Raw genomic sequence first — 18577 nt, forward strand, 5'->3', positions numbered from 1 at the left:
ACTGAATAACAACATAGTTCATTATTTATACCTTTCAAAACCAATCAGTTTTCACCTGGAAATCTGGGAGTCAGAGTGGTACTCCTTTTTATCATCTCCAAAAGCTTTATCCTCACTAAGTTTAAAAAACAACTAGAGGCCATAACCATGCAGACTTGCTGCTGAAGCATTTCCTCAGCTCACTGGGCGTGGTGGGGGGATGGAGTGGTTGGTTGGGGGCTGGGGGGAGAAGAGCAAGAAGAAGAGGGGGTGGTGAAGGAGGAGGCTAATAAAAAAAAAAAACAGCTAGAAAATTGAGTGATTTTCCTCCCTCATAGCTCAGTTGGTAAGGAATTTGCCTGCAATGCAGGAGACCTGGATTCACTTCCTGGGTCGGGAAAATCCCCTGGAGAAGGAAATGGCAATCCACTCCAGTATTCTTGCCTGGAAAATCCCATGGACAGAGGAGCCTGGTGGGCTACAGTCCATGGGGTTGCAAGAGTTGGACATGACTAAGCAACTAAACTAACTACAGACTTAAAATATTACACTAAAGAAAATGAAATGACTGCACCTTAGAATCCTCAGCAGCTGATTTGATCATATTTTTTTCAGGTGCTGTTCAGACCTAGCAGCTCTATCCTGCAGGCTGCATGCCACCAGGCTCTTGGCATTTAGACAGCCCAGAGGAACAATGGTCCTATGTAAGAGAAAGGTTGATTCCAAAGCTGACCTCATCACAACCTGTCCTGAGTTAACAGACAAGAGCAAGGATGTGAAGACCAACTAATAAAAACAAACCAGAGAATATTGATTCTAGCCCAGAAACATAGTGTTTAATTTATTAATAAAAGACAGCTCTTTGGAAAATCCTTTCTTCTGTTGTCAAACAAGCATTGGGACCTTTCTATCTTTCCAATCATTCAATTAGAGTAGAGACAAGAGAATGACACTCTTGGCTTTCAAGCAAGCCTGAGGGCACAGGGTGAGTACAGGATTTGGATGCACTATTCTTTCAGATTGCCAGTTTTAATTTCTGATTAAAAAAAGAGATTCTTTCTTCTCATACATTGAGCTATTTTTCACTTTTCTCTCAAAGGCAAAATGGAGAGATCTAACTCCACCTAATGGCTTTTAATTTAACATGAAAGTATCCTATAGGGCTACAGTCTTTCACTTTATAAAGTCAAATAAGTTGCACTTTGTTTTCTAAGTTAATATACTACTTGGAATACAAATGAAAGAACAAATTACAGTTGACTGATTCTGCCTGAAAGCCCTAAATTTAAGAGTCTTCTGAGTGTAAAGGTTTATATCTTTTATTTACTGACCTGGCCTCAAAAGATAATTGCATTAAGTAATATCTTTGATCAACATTAGGGAATACAAATACAAAGGAAAATAAAATTGTTCAAGTATGCATATATGAGCCAAATGTGTGAAACGCCCATATATTCAATGATATAGAGGTGGCATGTTAAGGTCATATAAGTATATTCAAATTAAAATTTAAGCAAAGTATTATTGAGCAAGCGAAGTTATATCAAGAGTAAAAAAATTACAAGTTGAAAGCATGTGATTGATTATTGATCAAGCTGATGGGGTAATGAGGGGTGGTGGTGTTCAGGGAGCTGTTTTGCCACTTCAGTTCTACTCTCCTGCACCCTAAAAGTATTTAAATGCATCGAGTACATCCCTGCTATGTTTCAATAGAGGAAATTTAAATATCCTGAACTACACTAGATTTGCAAATATATATAGTCACAAATGATTTTGTCTCAGGAGTATAGACACACTTATTGTCTAAATAAATTCATCTACTTCTGTTGCCCTAAAAGAGAAGTCCATGTATGAAACACCATTTTTCTTAAAATGTAAATTAGAAAGGATCCATTTTAATCCCCACGGATATCACTTAAATAGAAAAATTTCTTGTCTCAAATTTAAAATTCTCGAATCAAACTCACACAGATCTCTTGCCACACACAACTTTGAAGTCTTGTCAGCACCGCTACCTAATTTATATGAAATACCCTAGAGTCATTGATTCTTTGTAGTATTATTTGTTAAATATTCAAGCACTGCTTTAAAGTACATATGAGGCTACTAATCAATCCCGGTGCCCTTAAACTGCATGCTACGCTATGCACAGTTTTCTCCTCTAAGCACGGGAAATTCTCAATCATATTTGCCTTTGATAACTTTATTTTCCTTTATTTTAGAAGTATCACAGGAAGAAAGAAAGCCATTATAAAGTTCATATGCGGTATTCTGGTAATGGAGTAAAGGACTCTGCAGGAATTTGAGAATGCACCCAAGATGTGTATGTTTGTATCTGTGTCTGTGGATGTATTTGGGCTCTTCTGTAAGAAACAGGAGTGTGGCTAGGTTCTGGGAGAGATTCTAATCATGTTAAAGTACTCCCCAACTTAGCACTTATTTTTGAATGATGTGGAGTCCCTTGCATATCTGCAATGGTTGAAAAGCCAGGGTTACTTATTATAAATGCTTTCATTCTTCCCTCCTGTGTTAAACCGCCATCCTTTACAAAAGTCTGCCTGGATTCTATAATTACGACCTCAAAATCAAATTACTTTATTATTTAACATCTTCTGGAGTCATATGATACATGAATATATTATACAACTGATTAATCAATTTTTGTGATAATACAGATCAAAAGAGAGTTATCAAAGAAAAAACTCAAAGCTGTGTGTATACATTTGAGACAGGGAAAAATGGAAAAAGAGAGCTAGAGTGAGCTACATGTATCTAACCATGTAGACATGACAGAGTGTGCCACGCCTCCATCACACACACATTCACACACATGCACACGGAGAGGAAAGAGAGAAAGTGACTAGGTCAGCAGAGATGCCTGCCAAACACAGTTAAGTAAAAAGCAGAGAAACGGAGTTTGTTCAGAAAACACTCTCTTCTGACTTAAGAGCCCAATTCACAGTTCAAAGGTGGCTGCCAGGCTACCAAGAAAAAGAGGAAATATGGTGAGTACCTACTTACCTCAAAGAAAAATTGAAAGAAAACCAGGTAATGGGTCTAATTTTGTGAAGAAAGTATTTCGCTGCAACAGTTATGAGGAAAATCAAGGTAATATAAAGATCAGAAAAAGAATTCTGTGAGCTCATAAACACTGCTAAGTGCTCTAGAATTTCCCTTTACTTATGAATACAAAGTACTCAATGTGAATACTTGAACATGGATGAAATAATCTTTGGATAAGTGTAATATCCTAAGAGCTATGAGGATTACATTGATATCAAAGCTGATAACTGGCAGGTACTACCAACATGCAAAAATTGTTAAATATTTAAATCACAAATGCCTAATCCTCCTAAGTGCATTTCTACCCTGGTTCCTGACTTGCCCGTCAACTAGCAGCTCAAATATTATCAGCAAGGGCCCTATAGTCAATGACCTTTCTGATTTGTCTATGCCCTTTGTCAACCCAAATCCTCATGCTTTTTAACTTAATAAAAAAGGTTTTTGGTTCCCTGTCAACTCAGGACTTAGGAAAGCCAGTGTTTACCTCACGTGCATGATTTCTTCTCTGACCTTCCAAGGAGTTTTTAGAAAGAGAATGAGGCTGACAGGCAGTCATGAAGACCAGTCCAAACACCAGCCCAGTCGTGCACACTCCAGCTACTCAATAAACTCACAGAAGAAAGAAAGGAGGCTCTGGGGGACAGTGAGTCTGGTGGTAGTAGATTGTGAGCCAGACCAGAGATGCCCAGTGAGGATCCCCATTTTGCGATCCTTGCTGAATTTAATTGCCATCTACTTGTGTATCTTTCTTGAAATCCACACAAGCCCTCCTTTCTGGGATATTGGCAATATTATCATTATTAATAAAAATAGAAGGCTAACCTTCACAGTGTCTTCATTATGTGTCCAAGACATTCTAAACACACACATGTATACATAGGCACGTGCACACACATGCACACACACACACACATAATTTGAGCACTAATAATCATTATCATTTCAATCATTTAGATTTAAGAAAAATAGACAGCATAGAATTTTCTCAAAATACTGAGTGGTAGAAGCAGGATTAAACCCAAACAGCCTAAGAGCTGAGGTCATTTATTTACCATGTAAACTGCTCTCCATGGCCTACAGTCTCCATTTACCTAAATAGATAATACAGGTATCCCGTGAACTGTCCCCAAACTCAAATTTGGGAAATGCTAAGCCACACATATTTCATTTTTTAAATACAGGCCTCCTTGAGTATTTTAAAAATATTTTAGCAAAATAACATGTATTGTGGTTATAACTCAGATAACTCAAAAGATATTGTTCTTAAACTGCTTAAAATAGTCTTAATAAAATTCTCCCCTATTCCCAATCCTGCTTTTCAATTTCTGCTTTCTTGTTTTTGCTTTTACTTTTTCATTTCAGCTGGTGGTTGACACTAATGGCCCTAATATTAGAATAATGACTTTAATAATGTCTCCATAATAGGTGATTAGCCCTATTTCTTGATTTATATGCTTTGGAAGACAATTATGAGCTCTAAAGAACAAGAATTTAGTTTATTTATAACCTTTCCCTCTACTTCAGTTGATATTTACATTTTAGATCTTCTTTTGCATATCTTTTACTTTTAAATAATACCTCTAGATTATATTTATCAATCACCTTGAGTCTTTGCACCCCAACTTATCTTCCACCATCCATACTCAATTTCCTCCCTCTAACCCTGCCTGAGACATGCAGCTTTGCTTTTATATCACTAAGGCTAATGTATTTATAGTCTTTTCTGCAACCTCAACCTAGGGCTTTCTGTTTGATTACTATTGGAAAATCAAATGATGTTATCCCATGATATTATGTGAGACTCAATTTCTGGCATGTGAACCACAGATATTAAAAAGTCATTTCTTGTTCAGTTGCATATTTTTTCAGGAAGTAAACAATGTTCCAAGACCTCCATCTACAGTACCTGTAACTTTCAGCTTTTCAGCCCCAATGGTAATCTCATCTTCATCTGCAGAAAACAGCACCCTGCCATCTTCACTCGCTCTCACTTCAAATCTTTTACACTGAGCTTCCACAGCATCAGCTCCTATGGTCAGAGGAAAGGTTTAAAAATGAATCCTGTATCCAAGAAACCATGAACATGTATTTTTTTTTAGAAAAAGAAGAGAAATACATACATTATTTAATCTCTACAGTATGTTTTATACCTAAATTAGTATTTTAAAATTACCATCCTTTCAGGATTCTAATTTGGTAGAATATTGCTGGGCCAGGATGGTCGGGTACATATTTGACATCTACATCCCTGACATAGGCCTGACAAAGTCTGTGGGTTTAGCCAGCTGGGAAATCTTCGCATGTACACAAGGAGAGATGATGTTTGCTCTGTCCTTCGTGGCTGCCTGCAGACTTGGCATTTTACTTGGCATGTACTAGATGCTTCATAGGGACTTGTGGACAGAAGGACTCTCATTTTTCTCTCTGCAAGTAGACAATAGTGTCTATACTTGCTATAGTGCAGGAAAATTGTGAGCCTTTAGTTATTCAACATTTCATAGATGCTAATATTGATATTTGTTTACTCTTTATTACTACCTAATCTGAAGGAGATCAGCCCTGGGATTTCTTTGGAAGGAATGATGCTAAAGCTGAAACTCCAGTACTTTGGCCACCTCATGCGAAGAGTTGACTCATTGGAAAAGACTCTGATGCTGGGAGGGATTGGGGGGAGGAGGAGAAGGGGACGACAGAGGATGAGATGGCTGGATGGCATCACTGACTTGATGGACATGAGTCTGAGTGAACTCCGGGAGTTGGTGATGGACAGGGAGGCCTGGCGTGCTGCGATTCATGGGGTTGCAAAGAGTCAGACAGGACTGAGCGACTGAACTGAACTGAATATGAATCCATTTTAGATTCAATATTGTAAATGTATGTGTGTATCACATACACACACACATATATATAGCATATATATATATTTAATGTTCTCCAATGTATCTTCTAATCAATAATTTTCATTATTAAAATGTAATATTAAATAAATATAGTTGTATCATGTAATGGAAAATCTGTTTTCAATTTATTGGACCATTTTGCATATTAATCCACCCACAATCCACAAAGCCAGCTCCCATATTTAAAAAAAAAAACCACATAATTAATTTGAGAGCATGGCTTCAGCAAGACAATCAAATTGGTCAGGGGGTAGGCAATTGCTATTTCCATAACAGTAATTTATTTCTTTTGGCATATGCATTTGGCATATGCATCTATATCTTCATCTCTTATTAAGATTTGGACCATCCCTCCTCTGCTGTCTACAGCAGAAACTCTTGTCAGATACAGTGTAGTCCACTCAGGGCCCTGGGCATAGCACACTTTGTGCCTATTTTCATTTCTCTGTACCTATGCTATGGGCTGAATGTGGATTCTCCAAATTCATATCTGGATATCCTAACTCATAATGTGATGGTGTTAGGACATGGGATCTTTGGAAGGTAATTAGGTCATGTGAATGGAGCCCTCATGTGTGAGGCTGGTGCCCTAATCAAAAGACACAAGTGAGCTTGCTTTCTCTCTGCGTGTAATCGACCACGTGAAGACACAAGGAGAAGTGGGCTGTCTGCAAGTCAGGAAGCAGCCCCTCACCAGACCCTGGGCTTGCTGTCACTTTAATCTTGGGCTTCCCTGCAGAACTGTGAGGAATAAAGTTCTGCTGTTCCAGCCCCCAGTGTATGGTCTTTTGCCACAGCAGTCTGAATGGACTAAGACGATGAACTATCGTGTTTTGTTAGCTATATGACCCCCAGGAATTCAAAACATGAGGTTATATTTGTACTTCAAACTACCCTCCAAATTTAAAATTATCTCTAGCTTCTAGTAGGCATTTAGAACTTTCTTCCCCTTTCCTTGTCCTCAACCCCACCTCAGAACTACTCTCAATACCTGTCTGGGGGCTTTAGTAACTTACACCTCCCACCATCACAGCTTCTTAGGAGCCCTTAATTAAACGAAGGCATTAATTTACATACCCTGATAACATGTGGGATAATTTCTCTGAAAACAGGAAACTTTTCTCTATTCCGAAACTACTTACATGTTTTCAGGTCTACGAAGAAAGTGTGACAAACTCCAAGCAGAACAATGCTAAGTATTTAAAAACTGTGCTAACCATGCAAGCTATCACGTTCAAAACAGCATGAACAGTATTTTAAAGTCTGTTTTTTATTTTTTTTAAGCAAATAACTTTCCTTACAGGATTTAATGGTAATATTGGAGAAACCGTGGAATACCTTTTGTTCATGTTCAAAGTCTTTGCATTTGATCTTGTAAACATTATTTCAGCAGCCTGTATTCAGTTGATTGTTTTTTTTTTTTTTTCCTAATCATGGTCTAACTTCCCTGTATTGAGCTTTTAATCTTTGAACCATAATAACTCAAATGGATGATGTTCAAAAAGTCATGCTTGAGGCCAGAAGTGCTGATAAAAGTGATTTTTGGGTTTTGAGGCTTCTGTGTTTCAATCTATCTTCTGGGCACTGAAGCATACATTAAATATGAACTGCCTAAAGATATTACAGATACTGTACACATAAAAACTTGCTTCCTGCAAATATATTTAATTACTGGGTAAATTGGTCCACAAAATATATCACTGACCTTAATGACACCGAACTATAAAGTTCCCTGTGCTTATGTATACATATATCCACATACACTACACATACATACACATGCACACACACCAGGAAGACTTTTCTTGCCATAATACTTAATATTGTTATATTGGAGATACTTTATGAGTTGGGTGTCTGGATATGGTGAAATGAGTTGATATCTTAATTCATTACATTTAAATAAGCACAAGAAAATAAGGAGATGAGCAAACATTCGTGCACCTGGAATAGAAGAGAGACATCTAGGCCATAAATAAATGGAGGCAGACTCATCCAATTGACTAATAGATATACAAATTAATACATCAGACTACACTTTATTCAGCATATTAGTATAATTACATAAGGCAAAATTACAAGCAATTAGCAATGCGTTGACAGTAAGTAAATATTTTAAGTCAGAAAATAACTTTGAATATAGGGTGCTTCTATACATTGCTTTTATTCTCTGCAAATAGAAAGCAGTTAATATATGTAATTGGACACATACTGCATAGTTGTGAATGTTTATGTTTAAAGTTAATATATTAGGCTATATGAAACTGAATTTATTATATCCTTACATGCTTTGTGTTGTCTTATTCAGATAATTCAAAAGTCAGCATCTCATATTCTCTAAGCTATGTCACCTTAGGATCCAGTTGTTCAGAGGAGCAGTGAAACCCATTTTCATCTTATCTCAATCAAAGGTGCTTTTAGAGATGCAGGAGAGCAACATACTTGAATGTCTCTGGGTAAAGAGCTCTGGTTCCTTAGCAGGTAGATCACGGGAGATGAGTTATCCAGGCAATTCTACATTTTATTAGTCATCTCAAAACAACAACTTGCTCACTAAAACCCAGGCTTCTCTGAGAAGTTCATGTCAGCAACTTCAAAATCAAACAAGGAACAATGAGGCACAGAACAAGAAAGGATGGGGGTTGGTCAAGATGGCAGAGTGAGAGGAGGTGGAGCGCCTCTCCCCCCACCAACACATCAAAAACACGTCTCCATGTGGAAAACTGCTCACTGAAAACTAACTGGAAACTGGCAGGAGGGCTGCTGTACAACCAAGCTCCAAGACAATTTACAGGTAATCAGGAAGCAAGGGAAGAAGGGTCATGTGATTTGGACCTGTGCTCCCTGGGGGTGACTTGGAGGAAAGGAAGAATACAGGGGTGGACACACTGGGGAGCGAGAGGCAAGAGCCTCTGCTTGGGCGCCTGGGTCCTGGGACCTGCTGTGGGGAAGACCAGCTGGTTAGAGGACCACTGGGGGAGAGAAGAGGGCTTTGGCAGGCCTGGACGCTGAGGGCAAGGTGTGTGCTCACTGGTTTGCCCTCAAGGCAAGTCTGAAAGGGCGGAGAGGACTGCTCTAGAGCCTCCAGGTTTCTTGTGACAGCCTTGGTTTGTGACCCAGACTGAGCCAAGAAAATGCTCTGGCAATATTGAGCATCTTTTCATGTGCCTGTTGGTAATCTGTGTTGCTTCCCAGGTGGTGCTGGAGGTAAAGAACCTGCCTGCCATTGTAGGAGAAGTGAGAGACCAGAGTTCTATTCCTGGGTTGGGAGATCCCCTGGAGGAGGGCATGGCAACTCCCTCCAGTATTCTTGCCTGGAGAATCCCATGGGCAGAGGAGCCTGTTGGGCTACGTCCATAGGGTCACAAAGAGTCGAACACAACTGAAGCAAAGCAGCATGCACGTAATCTGTACACTGTTGGTGAAAATGTAAATTGGTGTAGCCACTGTGGAAAACAGTACAGAAGTTTCTCAAAAAACTAAGAAATCGAACTGCCACATGACTAAGCATTTCCATTTTCCACTGAAAGTCTTTTAGGTTGTTCCTGGGTACATATCCCCAAATCCCCAAAATACTAATTTGAAAAGATATGTTCACACCAATATTCACAGCAACATTGTTTACAATTGTCAAGATACGGAACAACCTAAGTGTACACCAATGGATGATTGGATGAAGAAGATATGGAATATTACTCAGCCATAAAATAATGAAATTCTGCCATTTGCAACAACATGAATGGACCTAGATGAGCTTCCCTGGTGGCTCAGATGGCAAAGAATCTGCCTACAGTGCAGGAGACCTGGGTTTGATCCCTAGGTGGGAAGAATCCCCTGGAGAAGGGACTGGGTACTCATGGACCTAGAAATTATTATGCATAGTGAAATAAGACAGAAAAAGACAAATACTGTATGATATCACTTACATGTGGAATCTAAAAAATAAAACAAAGGAATGCGTGTCAGGAAAATAGAAACAGACTCATAGATATAGAAAGCAAATTAGTGGTTACCAGAGGGAAGAGAGATATGAAGGCAAGATGGAGGTATGGGATTAAGAGATACAAACTATTATGCATGAAGTAGATAAGCAACAAGGATATATTGCACAGCACAGAGAATCATACCATTATCTAGTAATAACCTTTAATGAAATATAACTTGCAAAAATACTGAAACACTACGCTGTGCACCTGAAACTAACATGATATTGTAAATTAGCTACACTTCAATTTTAAAAAGAACAAGAAAAGAAAATTGGCAGGAAAAAAAGAGGAAATACATAAGAAAAACAATAGGTGTCTTTAAAGGATTTCAATATACATCCTAATATTTTCTCTAGTCCATTTAATATTCTGTATAGGTTCTTTAAAAGCAAACAAACAAAGCAACAACAGTGTTAGTACCTTATTTCCCTCAGAGATGGCTCCACTGCCCTTTTTGGAATATTCATATTTCTGACAGTCATATTCAGTAGTCAAACGCATGTTTTGCTGACAAGTAGAGAGGCTCCATTAATTTACCTACTGACTTGGCATTTGCTATGTTAACTCAGTCAAAGACATGAATTGGAAAATTTTCAATAGAAATCTCTAATGGGGCTCAAATAATATATTTCCATGGGGCCTCTTGGTACTATTTAGTACTGATTTAGAGAAAACAAGGCAAAAATCAAAATGGATATGTCTGATTATCTCTAGTGTGTTTTCCTCAAGCATAGCAGGATGAATTCTTTCTCCCTATATAACTCTAATTTTATATGTCTGTCAATATTTTCAAGGCCTTGATGAAGAACATTATTAAAAGATTCAACATTCCCACAAGAAAAACTAAAACAAGATTCAATATAGTCAACTACATTCATTGTTCTAAAATTGCTGATTTAGAACTATCAAGGGTCAGGAAAATAACAAAATCAAGTTTGAAACAAAACAAAATAAGCTGCTTTCATGGAATCTAAACAAAAATAAGCCTGTTGTTTATTTTATATGTTTGTCATTAAAATCTTGCACATGGAAAAATGCACTCTGAGTGTGTTGGGGGGAAAAGAGGGGAAGCAGCAGCAGAAAGGAAAAGTCCTCACGGCCCAGCTGGGAAGCTTGTCTCAGAAGGGCTACTGAGCCCAGGACACCGGCAATTCTCATGTCATCTTGTCAGAGATGAGTCATTGTCTCTTTCTGCTGGCCTCCAGGAAGTGCCTCTGCTTTGTAATTGGAGGAGCAGCCATTCTTCCACTGGCAATTAGGCAGGTGTATGATCAAAGGTTATATTCACCTTTGTGTCTCTCCCTGGAACTCCCTACCATCCAGTGACTAGACTGACGCCTTGTGACAACAATGCTTCAATTGAAGTGTGTTTTTAAGTTGAAATAAATCCCACGGCTCTTCACCCTTTGTACTTCTGAGCGTTTTTTTTTTTTTTTTTTTTTTTTTATCATTTCCTTGCTAATTGATACTACCCCTATGGTCATGTACTGTTGCTTGCCATCTTCCTTTTCTAAAAAGTTACGAAAAACATACACATGTAATAATTATATACATAATGTTACTCATCAGCCTGTTGAAGAGCTATCTACTATTTCCAAAACAGGGGAGGCTTTCGCTGTAACTTTTCTTTCATCACCTGCCCTTTCACCCTCAGTGAGCACCAGACGGCAACACTGTCTGGAAAAGGGTTTTTACCACTCCTGTTTTTCAACCTTTTGTGTCCTTCAAACATTTTTTCTTAGTTTTGCATGTTTTGCACAACACACACACACACACACACACACACCCTGCTATATTATTTTATATTTTCTCAGTGACTAGGTTATTTTTTGTCTATTTAGATTCGTGAAATTCATTATTTCCACACATGCAGTACTGGTTTATTTATCTTCACCGCTATAGCTTATCATATGGATATATCACAAATTGGTGACCCATTTTCCACTGACAGTCTTTTAGGTTGTTTCTAGAATATCAGAATCAGTAACAGTGATTCTATAAACATTTTGTACATATCTCCTTTTACATGTGGGCATGAGTTTTCCAGGTTTTATATTTGGGTGTGGGATGGCTGGACAGTAGAGTGTACTTCAAATTTTACTAGAGAGTAATTTTTTCCCAAACTGTTGTACTGATTTACATTCCCTACAGAGAAAGTATGAATGTTCCAGTAGTTCCACAACATTGCAAGCTCTCAATGTTAAAAGACTCTAATTTTTACCAATCTAAGTGTTAAAAGGTATACCAATATGGTTTCAATTTACAACTCTCTGATTACTGTTGAAGTAAACATCTTTTTTTGTGCCACTGCTCCTCAATCTTCTTTACTGACAATATATTCCCCAAAGTGAGTCAATGGGTGCATGTGGGAGCCAACTCTCTCTCTAGAAGTGGTTCAGTTCTCATAGGGTATTATCCTCTCTGACCAAAGCAATTAATTCATACACATGCATGTAACTTAAATGCTCTCCTGACTTTTGCTCTAGGTTTTGAAAAAGAGGCACATTCTTCTTTTGAGATCAGACACTTAGCATGATGTAAACTTGAAGCTTTTAAGGCTAGCAATATTCTCAACATGGAGAACATCTGCCTGAGAATTCAGCCAGTCAGTGGAAAGGAGAAACATGGCAGAAAGAGAATAAAAGGGCAGAATGATACTTCTGAAATTATTGCTTAACTAGCGGGATCCAGAGATATATGGATCAAGCTCTAAACTTTCCGTTTATATAATTCAATAAATTACTCACCCACCACATCCACGTTGAAAGGTTAACAAATTTTGTATTGGGTTTTCCCTTTTACTTTTTATTTTCTTCTTTAAGTTTCTATGCATTCTCTCTCTGTCGTGTTCATCTTTATTCAACAGAAATTTAAGAATTTTCCACCATTAAGCATTGCTGCATTTCTTCACAAAAATTCATCAGTGTATAATTAAAAGGAAAAACTATGCCCTGTATCTCTAAATTAAAAAGCAATAATAACATATCCAAAGTTATTTCAATTGATTCATCATGAATACTTGGCAATTGAAATTATTATAGATATAGAAACAGGATGTCAAAACAAAGCAACATTTGACAACTCTAGAAGAAAAAAAAAACCAAATGCAGATTATTGATGGGAGATTATAAGATATTTTTCTCAATAATGTAGAAAAAAAAGTAATAATAGTAATGAGAAAATTAATATTTTTTTACCAAATTTGATGTATTAGTCATGCATTGAATCTTTAAATATTTTGCCCCACTGCAATTGAATAATTTTTCCAGTTTTATTGAAATATAATTTCATACTATATTACATAGGTATAAAGCTTTTAGCATAACATCTTGACTTACATACATTGGGGAATAATTGAATATTTAATTGATGATTTTATTTCAATCTACTCTGTCAAATACTTTAAAAAGTATATCATTACTCTTACTTAATGCAAATCTTAACAGATTACAGCATGAAAATTATAGAGATTTTTATCTGCCCACAGTACAATCTGTTTTAAACAGCAAATGCTAATTGACAATTCCTATATGTTTAGAAATTAAGAAATTTACATTAAAATGAGCAAGATGCAAATCTAATTTAAAGTAGAAAGTGTTTCAAACTAAACTATGATTATAATATTATTATTAACACTTGTAAAATGTGGTAAGTCAATACTTATAGTAAAATGTCTAGCCTCAAATGGCTACATTGGAAGAGAAGTCTAAAAATTAATGATCAGACATCTATGTTGAGAAGTTAGAAAACAAAAGATAAATCCTTAAAATGTAAATGGAAAAAATAATGAGTAGATATTAATGAAATAGAATACAAACCTAAAATATACCAGGTCAATGAGGTCAAAAGCAGGTTTAACACAACTAATAACTAATACAATTAATAACTGACTAATTAATGGTGAAATTAATTAATAAAAGATGTAAATGTAACCATATATATCAGTAATAAAAGGGACATTAATACAGATATTATAGATGTTCAAATGGTACAAATATTTTATAGCAACATTATACCCATAAATTTGCAAATTTGTTTGACTTGAAAAAATGCCTGCAAAATATTACTTACCACATTGACTTAAGAATAAACAGAAAACCTGAGCACTTCTAGTATAATAAAGTATAGCATAAAATAATACAGAAGTTACAAAATAATTTTAAACCTTTATACATATACACATACACACATAAAGACACGCACAACACACACACACACACACACACACACAGATTCTGGTCTGTACTATTCAGGAAAGAATTAATTTGAATAATGCATCTTTTAATAAGAATAGTATAATAGGAAATCAGAGAAGGCAATGGCACCCCACTCCATTACGCTTGCCTGGGAAATCCCATGGACGGAGGAGCCTGGTAGGCTGCAGTCCATGGGGTCGCTAAGAGTTGGACACGACTGAGCGACTTCACTTTCACTTTTCACTTTCATGCATTGGAGAAGGAAATGGCAACCCACTCCAGTGTTCTTGCCTGGAGAATCCCAGGGACTGGGGAGCCTGATGGGCTGCCTTCTATGGGGTCGCACAGAGTCGGACACGACTGAAGCGACTTAGCAGCAGCAGCAGCATAATAGGAAATACTCCTCAACCAATTTCATTAAGCTAGTATGATTCTGACACAAAAACTTTATAGAGATATCACATGAAATACTAGAGTATAATTTTACTTATAATCAAAAAGCTTAAGTAAAACATTAGCAGACTATGTTTACTCCAGGCATGTAAGAGTGATGTATATTGTGCATTCAGTAAATGTATTTAACTATCTTTGAAGTTTTAAACAGAAAAGACAGGATTGGTTCATATAGGTTTAAAAATTGTTTGACAAAATTCAATACTCTTCATAAGAAAAGTGTAGTCACTCAGTCATGTCTGACTCTTTGTGACCCCATGGACTGTAGCCTGCTGGGCTCCTCTGAGCATGGAATTCTCCAGGCAAGAATACTGGATTCCTATTGCCTTCTCCAGGGTATCTTTCTGACCCAGGGATCAAACCTGGGTCTCCTGCATTGCAGGCAGATTCTTTAACCTTTGCGCCACCAGGGAAGCCCCTTCATAAGAAAACCATCAACTAAACTTCGTTTCCTTTATCTGATAAAGGGATCCACAAAAAACTATTAAACACCTGACAGTTAATGAAGTTTTGAAAGCTTTCCTTACAACATAAGGAAGCAGAAAATGATACTTACTATTAACAATTATATTCATCATGGTTCTAAAGATCATAATCAGTGAAATATAACTAGAAAATGATTTGGTAATTTTTGAGAATTTCAAAGATAGAAACAAAATGAGATTGTTCATTGGTGACATGTTTTTATCTATAGAAAATCCAAAGAATCCACAAAGAAATCCTTACAATCGGGAAATCAATGTATCAAGGTCTCTGAATTCAAGGTCAATATACAAATATCAATTCTACTTTAGAAAACAAAAGCTAAATGGTATTATGTATTAGCAGAATTAGAGAAAAACTGTCATCATTTTCATATAAGAATTTATTCAAAGACTAACAAAGAATCTACGGAAAAATAATTAAATGATTAAGAATTTAACAAACTGCTTAGATAGTCAAGAATGACTCTTGATTCCAGATTTTCAATCCAAGTGTAGTTTTGTATAGTCGAAGGTCTACAATTGTGACCTTGTGCACAATACAATACAATTGTATTGTTGTGTATGCATGCATGCTCAGTTGCTTCAGTGTCTGACTCTTTGCCACCGCATGGACTGTAGCCTGCCAGGCTCCTTTGTCCACGGGATTCTTCAGGCAAGAATACTGGAGTATATTGCCATGCCCTCCCTCAGGGGATCTTCAAGACCCTTGGATCAAACACATGTCTCTTGTGTCCCTGCATTGCAGGCAGATTCTTTACCCAGTGCCACCTAGATGATAATGATTTCTTCCAATAACACTTCTATAATCTTACATATTATACACCCTTGTCCTGGACACAAGTTACACACTAAGAAGTGGTATTTAAACCATGTTTCTTTAGTCTTATATGATTCACAGTATTAATTATCAACAACTTAAAAGTATCATTAAATATTCACTATATTTCAGATATTAGGTTAAATGCTGAGTATATGAAAATAAAGAACAGAAGTGTTTTGTATCCAAGGATATGATAGTATATTCGAATTACTAAACAATTATACAAGGCTGATAAACCAAAATCTATATTGATTGTCTGATTAGGCTTATCAGTGCTACTTCCTTACTAGAGGCAACACAATCAATCTATAGATACTCACAGGTACAGTTTTAAATAGTAGCTTTAAATAGCATAGTTTGTAAAGAAAAGACAAATATTTTAAAAAGAAAATATTTTTTCTTTAAAAACATAATGTAACATAGACTTCATAGTCCCTGTGTATGCTTACACTGTTAGATTTTAGTTCCATTTACTTGATGACTGAACCTGGTTCTCCTGCATTGCAGGCAGATTTTTTACCATACGACCCACAGGGAAGCCCTTGTTCCACCAGAGCAACATGGGCTTGATAAAAGTATTTTTATAACTTGAACCTACAGGAAAATTCATTAGAGCACAATGAGATTCAGTACTTTCTAAAAGGGAGTACCCCACCCTAATGGTTGCTATGACAACAAGAGTCTATCACTGCATGCATGAACTGATACTGACTAAGAGGAAGTAATTTTCTTTTTAATTAGGCTTTATAACATTTAAGTATCTTCTCAATCTATAATATCTAATCAATAGCTTAGTTATATATCTGGACTACAAAATTTTTCCACTTCAGACGATCAATCAATTCAGGTTCTCACTACTCTAATTGGTCTTATCAAGATTTGGAATAAACATTATTTTTCAAAATTTAATAGCCCTGAACCTCATCTTACAGGATCTCTCAGTAGCAGCTGATGCATTCAATATCTTTTTCCTTAAGAGCTTTTCTCACTAGACTTGATAAACCACACTCTTGGTATTGTTACTGGCTCACAGTCATACTTTTCCAGCCTGCATCCTTGCTTTCTTCTTTCCTTCCTATTCTCTAAACATTTACATGCTTCAGAGGTCAGACTGATGACTCTTAAACTGTATTCTGGGTGGAAAGTGTACAGAGAAAAAGAAAAAGAAAAAAGAATCAAAGAAAATCCTCTCTATTTACTCCTCTCGTTTCTGCATTCATCTTGGGTTTCTCATCCAGGATCATGGCTTTAAGTAACATGCATGTGTTGAATCCAAAATTTCTAACATATGCTCTAATATTTACCTGGAAATCTAAGTTTACATAAACAACTATTTATAGATGGGGGCATTTAAATACAGTGCATCTTAATAAGAACTGATTTTTACACACTTTGCCAAATGATTTTTTCCTCCATACTCTCCGTTTCAGTGACTAGGACCACAATTTATCCCAATAGTTTAGCCCTCTACCTTTAAAGTTTATCTCAGTCCCACTTAACTTTTTTCCACTGTGCCATTTTTCCTTCTAAGCCCCTAACTGATACAGAACCCCAAAGAAAGAGGTAGATACATCGAAATATTTATTTTCATTAAGGAATGACAAAAGCACAGTTAGTGAATAAAGACTGAATTGTTTCGTTAACACAAAAAGTTCAGTTAACTCAGAAATAGCATTTCCCTAACCCATTGCTTTCTTCCAGCTTAATAAAATGGCAGTCTAATGAATTGTTTGAAAAAGGTAACAGGATTTTCAGATTAAAAAAAAAAAAGAAATAATATCTCACTAGGATCTACTTTCCCCCTACATCCATCTTTCTCATAACATTCTTACTTTGTCTCTAGAAAGTTTTCTTGGTATCCTAGATGTTTTAAAATATTCAAGAACAATTGTTAATAACTAAAACTCCCCTATGCTCAAGCTAAGTTTTTGGATATACGAGTAATGTTTAGGGGTGAGGATATGACAAAATCATTTACTTAATTAAATATTTGTGTTATTTCTGATACTTTAGGTAGTTAACTGTGTTTCAGTAAAGATCACTTGAATTTGTTAAAAATAATTTGCAAAATGGATTTCTAAGTTTCTGATTTCCTGATCTATTACTCAGTATGTATTCTTTTTTCATGCCCAGTGTCTCCCTTTCAAAATAGGTATTTAAAACAGTATGTGTTTTAGAGTCACCTAAAGTATCTTCCTACATTGTTATCATCCAAAGGAAGCATCTAATTCTTTTCAACATATTGTCATTCATTTTAATATATTTTTTAAAAAACTCCAAGGAAATTTGCCAATTCAAAGCATTCTTTGTTATCAGATTATCCAGCTAAACATGAAAAAAAAAGTTTTATAGCCACATGTGCAGCATATTTTAAATACTAGTCTGAATTTCCCTCTCCAGTATATACCCCCAATGTGTCTTTCCCTGGAAATAGCTTTTTGGTTTTCAGAGAATGTAAATAATCTGATGATGAAATTAAACAATGTTATTAGGATATCTGAAAAACTGGTATGACAAATTCTTTTGGCATCATTTATTACAGGCATATTAAAGAGTTGAAAGTACATTTCCAAAATGTTCACTCTGGATATTCCCATGTATCAGAATGCTTGTTAGGGTGTTTATTTTTCTGATACATGTTTGATTATGTGGTCCACAGTTATAATGGAGATATGACGGTCTTGGGGATACAGGC

The 18577-nt window shown here is 36.3% G+C and overlaps 1 protein-coding gene across 2 annotated transcripts in view; it reads right to left on the bottom strand.

Moving 5' to 3' along the window:
* Positions 1–18577, bottom strand: part of SGCZ (sarcoglycan zeta) — a 410555-nt gene that overhangs the window by 55943 nt on the left and 336035 nt on the right. Inside the window, exon 4 of one of the 2 annotated variants that reach the window (XM_055567241.1) lies at positions 4949–5071. The exons of the other annotated variant lie outside the window; for it this stretch is intronic. Within the exon in view, the coding sequence (XP_055423216.1) occupies positions 4949–5071 (123 nt within the window). The remainder of the gene's footprint in view (positions 1–4948; positions 5072–18577) is intronic. 2 annotated transcript variants of the gene reach the window in all.

Source organism: Bubalus kerabau, chromosome 2 (assembly GCF_029407905.1).
Source record: "Bubalus kerabau isolate K-KA32 ecotype Philippines breed swamp buffalo chromosome 2, PCC_UOA_SB_1v2, whole genome shotgun sequence".
In the NCBI taxonomy this organism is placed as follows: domain Eukaryota; kingdom Metazoa; phylum Chordata; class Mammalia; order Artiodactyla; family Bovidae; genus Bubalus; species Bubalus kerabau.